General features: G+C 37.2%; 1 protein-coding gene across 1 annotated transcript in view; it reads right to left on the minus strand.

Moving 5' to 3' along the window:
- Window positions 1-4,530: 4,530 nt before the first annotated feature.
- Window positions 4,531-10,589, minus strand: part of LOC103749385 (zinc finger protein 420-like) — a 15,236-nt gene continuing 9,177 nt past the window's right edge. Inside the window, 3 exon segments of the mRNA XM_017802691.2 lie at window positions 4,531-5,562; window positions 5,565-5,814; window positions 5,817-7,235. Coding sequence (XP_017658180.1) covers window positions 5,471-5,562; window positions 5,565-5,814; window positions 5,817-7,154 — 1,680 coding nt within the window. The 5' untranslated portion in view covers window positions 7,155-7,235 and the 3' untranslated portion in view covers window positions 4,531-5,470.

Below are 10,589 nucleotides of genomic sequence, written 5' to 3' on the forward strand. Positions count from 1 at the left end.
GAACATCTGGATTCAGAAAAATAAGTAAAGGCTACTGGATCATGACCATGACTTCATAACTGTTCCTCCATTTAGCTTTGATTGGAAGAGAGTAGGCCACTGATGTACAACACTTAAACACATATTTTGCCTCAGTCCTCGGAGACCTTCTCTTTCTCTATTTCAATCTTTGTTCCTCTCTCTCCTTTCTTCAGGATGAGAATTGTCCCCCACCACATGGTTGCCACATTCCTACGTATTCTTTCTCTGTAAGTCATATCAATAGAAACAAATAAATTTGTATCAAAACTTTGTAATAATGATTTTTTAAAAAGGCTCTTCACTTTACTTCATATTTCAGGTATTTTGTCTCAGCAGAGGAATTTCACTCAGCTTAACCATTGTGAATTTCTGTCTGTAGGCATCTGTTTCATTACATATTGTAGAAGGTGCACATACATGTAAGCACTCCTTTATGGACTTAGTCTTAAAACTTTACCCAGAGTCTCACATGTTCATACCTTCCTTTCAATGTAAAGGAAAATCCAAATCCATGTGTTCAGGTGTCCCATAAAGAGGTGAGGGGTAATTGCAAAGAAAAAGTCTCACTTTTTATATACATCAATACCCATAAATTAGGACTAAAATGACAAAGCCAGATAATCATTATATTTATTGTAATGTCTCTAATACATCATTTAATCTCTAATAAATGGATCATGCAAATTATTTCAGATTAAGTCCCCATGGAACAGAATCCTGGGTAAAACCAATCCACTGATTTACCCAAATTTGAAAGATTATCCTTGTATTAGCATTCGCTTATCATCCGCTGAAACAAGAAGTGAGGGTTTCTACTTGGAAGGGAGATAATATTTTTTCAATGAATTTCTATGTGACATCATTAAACACATGCTTGATTTATTAAAATATCAACTTATATGCAACTTTAAAATAGTTTCAAAATGAATCAAACAGTTTATTGAAAATGTATTTAAAGTAACTAAAGAAAAAGGATTTCTTTAAATTAAATTAATAGAGAACTTTGATGTCATTACACACCATTTTCAAAGAGCAACACTAAAATTTTAATATAGCCATGGATGAACATGTAAATATACTTATAATGTTTTAAATTATTTTATCTTCTCAATTTAGTTTTACACAAAAATTTTATAACATTCAAAAATATTTAAAATTTCAGTTTAATAAAATAGTAATTCTGTGGATGTGCATATATTCATCTTATTAATCAAAATATAGTTCATTTCAAATATTCAGGGTTGGCTGTTTTGAATTAGCAGAGGACTGAAGCCCAGCACTGCTACTTTACAGTGAAGTGCATTCTTAGTGCAGTCCGTAAATGAAGCAAATCAACCTTTTGATGTCATTCATGAATTTTGAATGAGGCATTATTAATTCACACTGGAACTAATATCAGTGATGCCTTGATAATGTACAGATTCATTAGTTCTTATTCAGCCACTATTGAAACAAATTATCACATAATCCCTAGAAAGCAATAGAAACTGAATTGATTTCCATATTAAATTAACAAATAGTGTACAGTCTTCAAAAAGCTACAGTACTAGGAACACTAGTAAGTTTCCTGTAGATATGATACTATCCTCACATATACCAATATACATTTTCATATATTTACATTTTTGTGTAAATATAATAATTTATAATATCTGTATTAGTCATTTTTCTGTTGCTGTGATAGAAACACTGACCCAAGCAATTTATTGAAGGAAGAGTTTATTTGAGCTTACAGTTCATCTTGCTGCTCTAGGCTGAAGACTAGCCAATCTTTTGGAATTCATAAGACCTTCAGCACCAGATTGGGACTACTGAGACATGCAGCCTTGTGGACTGAGTGACTACAGATTCTCAGCCTGTACAGCATGGTGCAGCCATCATTGGACTGCTGGGACTCTATCTTGTGAGCTAAGCTGATAAATTCCTATACATACATATTCACTCTACTGGTTGTTTCTTTGGAAAACCCTGACTAATATACGTTACCATTCCAAAAGGGAGGAATGGAGGCATAGTAAGGAAATACCAGACCAAAAAAAGACTGAAAACCAGCAGGGCAAACACCAAATCCAGTAGCTCCATGTCCAACTTCTGGGACTTTACTTCCAATGGGCTTAGATGACTCAGCCTCTCTACCTTGCAGTGTGCAATACACATCTCTCTCTTGGGCTGGTACCACTCCCTGTTTGCAGGTCTTCTTGGCAGATGCCTCACAGCTCTGGCGTCATGGACACCTTCTTGGGATTTCCATTGCCAGCCAGGCTTCACCTTCACAGCTTCACACAATGGACTATCAAGGCCTTCTCTATGCAGGGGTACTGCTGCTTCATGATGCCTGGCCTCCAAGGCTCTCTGAAACTCAGAGGAAGAATTGATGACCACTTCACTCTTCCATCTTTCATGCCTCTAAAGCCAGCACCAAGTGAACAACACTGCCAAGTTTGACTACAAGTTTGGAATGGACTCCAACCTGCTTTATCCATTTTAGCAGATTTCTCTTCAGTGGTCCCTGTAGCATTTTCTTTTCACAAGTTGGAGGCTTAACTGGGTGTGGTCTTGCCCTAGAGGCACTCTCTCCTTGTTTAAGTTTGAATCTTTAGGCCCTTCCTTAATCACTGTAATCTCCCTTAATCATCTCCTTATCAATGGAATTCTCCCCATCACATGCCAGGGCTCCAACATTAGTCTCCCTAGTGCTCTTTTTCAATCCATCCTGTACACTCTGTATTTCTTTCTGCCCCATTTGCTCTTTTTCTCTGTAAATCTGTATAATATTCACCATTAATAGCCATGCCACCATTTCTACATTAGCCTGTCTTGAATTTCTTGGGCCAGAGAAATTAGTCGATGGATTTTCAACTTAGCCTCAGGCAAGCTTTGTGGCTGTGGGCAGATTCCAGCCAGGCTCTTTGCTAAAATATTCTGATTGCAGCTTAAGTCCTTATTTTCCTCTGGAACTACATTGATCTCAGCACTACTTTCTTCCAGGCCCTACTAAAATGGCCTGTTAAGCTCTGCTTACATCAATCAACCACTTTTCTAGCCCAACCTTCCAAAGTCTTCCACATTTCTTCAAAACCCCACATGGTCAGGTTCATCACAGCCAGCATGCCACTCTCTGGTACCATTTACTGTATTAGTCACTTTTCTGTTGCTGTGATACAAACACTGAATTTATAGAAGGTAGAGTTTATTTGAGCTTATGGTTCCAGGGGAATTACAGTTTATCATGGCAGGGAGGCATGGTGGCTGGAGGAGGACAGCAGAAGTTAAGTTCTCACATCATCACACAGGCACAGGAAGCAAGAGCACAACTGGAGACCTGGCAAGTCTTTAGAATTTGCTAAGCCAACCTGCTTCCTTCAGGATGGTCACACCTTCTAAAACCTCCCAAAACAGCTCCATCATCTGGGGACAAAATTTCCAAATACATGGAACCTATGGGGGACATTTTCATTCAAACCATCACAATATCTTACATAATAGCTTTAAATTTCTTTCCATCAATAGTATTCTGAGTTGGCAGAAAATATCTCCCTGTAGCCACACCTGCCTGCAACTCACTATGTAGATCAGGCTGGCCTTAAACTCACAGAGAACTGCCTGCCTCTGCCTCTCAAGTACTGGGACTTTAGGCGACAATGTCCTCAATTTTTATCATTATCTTCCATTTTCAAAGACCTAGGCTAAAATGTAATAGAATAGTAAAATGTTAAAATCACAAAGATTGTAAGATAAGTTTTCATTTTGTCTGTTTTTCTGTTTTTAACCACATCAAGTAATACTGAAAACATCTAACCATTCTTTCTATTGTGTTATGCAGCACTAAATTAATATACTTTACATATTATTCTCACCTGTGAGTAATGGGAAATGATTGCTTTTGGATACTCAGGATTTTCCTTTTTCCTATGGTAGATTTATGCCAAACATACATCATAATAAAATGCATTCTCACTCATTAAAAAAAAAAATACATCTATTATGATGAATTTTCCTTGTCCATGAATTATTCAAGGAACAATTGGAACTAATGAAGCATTGCTAATGCATTGAAGGAAAATATATCCCTTCAATTCTGAGTCAAAACTTGCTATAAATTTTCATATTATGCTTTATAAATTAGAAAATATGAATTTGGGGCATTTTGACTGAGATAGAGTCTCCCTGAAGTCCTGGATGATGTGAAACTCACAAAGAACACCAGCCTGGCATTGAACTCACAGTGGTCTCTCTGCCTCTGCCTCCCAAATCCTGGGATTATAGCTGTGAGCCACCATGCCCAGTGAAAATATAAATTCAGTTGAAGGTTAAAATTAGCCTATGGTTTCAAATGTTTTTAAATAAAACAGTTACATCTATCAAAATATCATATACCATTTGATGAAAATACAAAAATAATTAAGATAAATTTTTAAAATATTTTCTATAACACTCTATCATATTATAGAGTCTACTTTGCTGTGGCCTTTTTATTATGGGGAATTTCCACTCTTAAAAAGATATCTGGATAAATATATACTGCTACTTCATACACTTTAGGATTTTCCAAGTCACATACATGGGTTAACATTTCACATGCTCTTGAGAGAATATGTGGCAATTCATTGACACTTAGATGCTTTATTGATACAGTGTATTCTCTGAGAGTAGATAATGAGGTATTAATCTTTGAATTCTGTGAGGTTCCTGTTCACTATGAAATCCCTGATATTTCCTAAGACAGGAGCCACTTGTAAATGGTGGCTGACATGATTTTTATCTGCAGATTTTGTATACATAAGGATTCTGTGATATTCAACACAACTGTATCGCAAAGTGAATGCTTTCTCACATTTTTTATGTTGCTAGTTTCTCACAAATATGAATTAAAATAAATTTTGATTGGAGATTTTGCAGTTTTTTACTTAATTCTAAGTTTTCTTTCAGCACACTATAAAGTTTTGTAATATATAAATATAAGTGTTTTAACATTTTCCAGAATTTTAAACATATCCCTTTAGTAAGGATTCTATATTTTATTCTAAGTATTGAGTCCAGGGTAAAGGATGTACCACATTCTGAGCAATTGTAACCTATCTCCTTAGTATGAGTTTTTGATAACTGTTACCATTTGACATATGATTAAAGAAATTGCCACATTCCTTACATTACACTGTCCCCCTTTATTGTAACTTCTTTGATGTTCTCTAAGAGTTGAAATACAATGGACTTCTCAAAACCTTTTCATTTGTGAGTTTCTCTCCAGGATGAATCCTCTGATGTCTTCTATGTGCTGAGCTCTCAGTTTGTCAAATTCATCTTATCAAAATGGTTACTTTCCAGTATGAATTCTCTGAAAAAAGATTAAATATGACATACAACTAAAGGACTTGTTACATGCTTTATGTTTGTAGGGTTTCTCTCATGTATGAGACATGAGAGATGTGCTCTAAGATGAGATATATTTTTAAAAGGACTTCTTACATTCTTCACATTTGTAGGGATTCTCTCCAATATGAATTCTCTTATGTGCCTTATAAGTTGAGATCACCATAAAGACTTGTCACATTCTTCACAACTGTAGGGTTTCTCTCCAGTATGTATTTGCTGATGTCTTCTAAGATGTGATATTTGACTAAAGGACTTGCCACATTCTTCACATCTGTAGGGTTTCTCTCCAGTATGTATTCGTTGATGTACTCTAAGAGCTGATACTTCCCCAAAGGACTTGCCACATTCTTCACATTTGTAAGGTTTCTCTACAGTATGTATTCTCTGATGTACTCTAAGATGTGACATTCGACTAAAGGACTAAAGGACTTGGCACATTCTTCACATTTGTAGGGTTTCTCTCCAGTATGTATTCGTTGATGTACTCTAAGGACTAACATTTCACTAAAGGACTTGCCACATTCTTCACATCTGTAGGGTTTCTCTCCAGTATGGATTCGCTGATGCGCTCTAAGATTTGACCATTTACTAAAGGACTTGCCACATTCTTCACATTTATAGGGTTTCTCTCCTTTATGCATTCGCTGATGTAATTGAAATGTTGACATATGAGTAAAGGCCTTGGCACATTCTTCACATCTGTAGGGTCTCTCTCCAGTATGTGTTCGCTGATGTTCTCTAAGTTGTGACATTCGACTAAAGGACTTGCCACATTCTTCACATCTGTAGGGTTTCTCTCCAGTATGTATTCGCTGATGTGTTCTAAGACTTGACCACTGACTAAAGGACTTGCCACATTCTTCACATCTGTAGGGTTTCTCTCCACTATGTATTCGCTGATGTGTTCTAAGACTTGACAACTGACTAAAGGACTTGCCACATTCTTCACATCTGTAGGGTTTCTCTCCAGTATGTATCCGCTGGTGTGCTCTGAGACTTGACAATTGACTAAAGGTCTTGCCACATTCTTCACATTTGTAGGGTTTCTCTCCGGTATGCATTCGCTGATGAAATTGAAATGTTGACATAAGAGTAAAGGCCTTGGTACATTTTTTACATCTGTAGGGTTTTTCTCTAGTATGTATTCGCTGATGTCTTCTAAGTTTTGACAATTGACTAAATGACTTGCCACATTCTTCACAGCTGTAGGGTTTCTCTCCAGTATGTATCCGCTGATGTGCTCTAAGACTTGACATTTCACTAAAAGACTTGCCACATTCTTCACATCTGTAGGGTTTCTCTCCTGTATGCATTCGCTGATGTCTTCTAAGATGTGGCATGCAACTAAAGGACTTGACACATTCTTCACATTTGTAGGGTTTGTCTCCAGTATGAATTGCCTGATGTCTTCTAAGGCTTGACATTCTACTAAAGGACTTTCCACATTCTTCACACCTGTAGGGTTGCTCTCCAGTATGTATCCGCTGATGTCCTCTAAGATTTGACATTCGACTAAAAGACTTGACACATTCTTGACATCTGTAGGGTTTCTCTCCAGTATGTATCCGCTGATGTATTCTAAGATGTGATGTTCGACTAAAGCATTTGCCACATTCTTCACATTTGTAGGATTTCTTGCCAGTATGTATTCGCTGATGTCTTTTAAGAGTTGACATTTCAATAAAGGACTTGTCACATTCCTCACATTTGTGGGGTTTTCCTCCAGTATGATTTCCCTGATGTATTTTCAAACTTGACATTGAAATAAAGGACCTGTCATCTTCATATTTGCAGTGTTTCTCTACATTATGCACCCTCTGATGTCTTCTAGGAGTTGGGTTCTCCAGGTAATGAAAAAAAGAAGACAACATTTTAATATGCAGAGTAGGGCTGAGACAATCACACACAGATACAGAAGGAACATGTAATATGCATGAATACAATTTCCAACATTGAGAAACATTCAAAAAATCAAAATCTTTGGAATAAAAGGAGACAAGGAGAGAGTACTTTGGACCTCCATCAGGGTAGCTGCTCAGAGCTCAGCAGACGAGAGTGTGGGGTTCTGGCCTCCCTCAGGCCTCCAACTACCAGAGGGCCAGAGAACCCAAGGGGCAGCCTGACAGCCCCCAGATCCTGCCTCCACGTGGTGGTGAGCTTCCCCTAATTGTGCCATACCATCCCCCAACCTGGGATTTTGTGAGGCTCCTCCCAAGGCCCCAGGGCAGATGTGGCTTTGGTAGGCTAAGGCTGGGGTCTCAGAAGACCTCTATAGAGTGCCCAAGTTCTGGCCCCCCTCTGCCCTCACTTTGGCATAGGGTTTACAATGCAAAGAACTCCCTGAGAGACCCTGGATTCTGCTTCCATCTGGTGAAGGAAGCCTAAGTGTACCTGACTGGACCTGAATTGGGTTTTGTGGGAACCCCTGAATAGCTGAACTGGAGCCATCACTTCCTTCCAAAATAAACCTGAAAGAACCTGAGCCCTGCATCAACCAGCTTTATATAACCGATAAAGAAAGTATCTAAGTACCCCAATAATACAAAAGAAGCATACTTCAACTTAATTCTCATATCAGAATCATAAACAACAAAAGAAAGTCACATGCCAAAACCACAACAAAAGAATAATAAAATGGAAAACCAAAACACTATGTCCCCACCAAACTCTACCAACCCTGAGAAGAGTTCTACAGGGAGAACCCCCTAGAGACAACCCAGGACACTGAATTTAAAAGAACAATCATAAACATGATCAAGGAATTCAATGAATTTAAAGAACACATGAACAAACAAATCAAAGAGCTAAAAGAAGATAGGGATAAACTTCTGAATGAATTCACAAAAGAGATAGAAACACTGAAGAAAACTCAGGCAGAAATGAAGAAGGAAGTGAAAAACTCAAGTCAACTTGAAACAACAGGGGAAAGCCTCACCTCTAGAATGAATGAAATGGAAAACAGAACATCAACGCTGGAGGATAAAGTTGAAGAACTGGATAACTCAAGCAAATAGTATGGAAAAATTTTAAAAACATAGAAATGAAATATGCAAGAGATATTGGACAGCATGAAAAGACCAAATCTATGGATCATAGGAATAAAGGAAGGAGAATGTCAGGTTAATGGTGTTGACCAGATCTTAAACAAGAGAGTAGAAGGGAATTTCTCAAAATTAAGGAAAGACATTCCCATACAAATACAGGAAGCACATAGAACACCAAAAAGACAGGATCAGGAAAGAAACTCACCACGGCATATCATGGTAAAAACACTAGATGTACAGAACAAAGAGAGGATACTGAAAGCAGCAAAAGAAAAACAAGTTACATATAAAGGAAAGCCCATCAGAATTACAGCTGACTTATCAATTCAAATTATGAAAGACAAAAGAGCCTGGACCAGGGTATGTCCAGTTCTACATGATAATAGATGCTAGCCCAGAATACTATACCCAGAAAAAATGTATACTATATTTCAAGGGGAAAGAAAAATCTTCCATGACATGAAAAGCCTGAAAGAATACATGTCCACAAAACCAGCCCTTCAAAAAATACTTGAAGCAATACAGAGAGCAGAGAGAGAAACAACTATACCTTGGGGCAACAAAAGAAAATAAACAAAGATATAATCTAGGAAACACAAAATTACACAGAGAACAAAAACAGCAATCAAAAGGGCGGCAACCAATACACACCTTTCAATAATAACCTTAATATCAATGAACTGAACTCCCCTGTCAAACGACACAGGCTAAGCAAATGGATTAAGAAACAAACTCCATCTCTTTGCTGTCTGCAAGAAACCCATCTCACCTTCAAGGAGAGGCACTACTTTAAGGTGAAAGGATGGAAAAGAATATTCCAAGCAAATGGCACTAAGAAACAAGCACGGGTTGCAATTCTAATATCTGACAAAATAGACTTCAAAGTAAAACTAATCAGAAGACATAAGGAGGGTCAGCTCATTCTGATCAAAGGAACAGTTAACCAAGAAGATATTACAGTCCTTAACATATATGCACCAAATTCTGGTGCACCCAAATTCATAAAAGCAATACTGCAGGACTTTAAGACACAGACTAATCCCAACTCAGTAATAGTAGGGGACTTCAATACCCACTGTTTCCATTAGACAGGTCAACTGGACAAATAAACAGATGAACATCTGAATTAAATGATACCATTCATCAAATGGACCTAATAGACATCTTTCGATTATTCCATCCAAACACCAAAGAATACACTTTTTACTCAGCAGCTCATGGAACATCTTCAAAAATTGACCACATACTGGGCCACAAAACAAACCTCAACAAATACAAAAATATTGAAATAATTCCATGCATTCTATCAGACCACAAAGCAATCGGGCTCAAAATCAACACTGGATGAAGTTCTAGTCACTACACGAACTCCTGGTAATTGAAGAATGCACTCCTAAACAATGAGTGGGTGAAAGAAAAAATTAAGAAAGAAATAAAAGCATTCCTGGAATTCAACAAAAAGGACAATACAACACAACAAAACCTCTGGGACACATTGAAAGCTGTCCTTAGAGGGAAGTTTATAAAAAATTATAAAGAGCCCAAGTAAAGACCTAAGACTGGAACTCAAGACGCTGGAAAGGCAAGAACAAATGAAGCCCAAACCCAGCAGAAAAGAAGAAATAACAAAAATCAGAGCAGAAATTAATGAAGTAAAATTAATGAAGTAGAAACAAAGAATCAATGAATCTAAGAGCTGGCTCTTTGAAAAGCTTAACAGGATAGACAGATCCTTAGCCCAGTTAACCAAAAGAAACAAAGAGCAAATCCAAATTCTGAAAGTCTAAAAGAAATGGATGGATATCTGAAATCATGGGAACCTCCAAAGTTAAACCAAGAAGAGATCAACAGTTTAAAAAGATTCATAAAATATAAGGAAATTGAAACAATAATACAAAGCCTCCCAACTCAAAAAAGGCCAGGTCCAAAAGGATTTACAGTAGAATTCTACAAGACATTTAAAGAAGACCTTCGACCACTAATACTTAAATTATTCAAAATGATAGAAACAGAGAGAGAACTCCCAAATTCCTTCTATGAAGCCAGCATCACTCTAATATCCAAACCAGGTAATGACACAACCAAAAATAGAAAACTATGGATTCATATCCTTAATGAACATAGATGCAAAAATTCTCAACAAAATACTTG

Source organism: Nannospalax galili, unplaced genomic scaffold, assembly GCF_000622305.1.
Source record: "Nannospalax galili isolate Female #2095 unplaced genomic scaffold, S.galili_v1.0 scaffold590, whole genome shotgun sequence".
Taxonomy (NCBI): Eukaryota; Metazoa; Chordata; class Mammalia; order Rodentia; family Spalacidae; genus Nannospalax; species Nannospalax galili.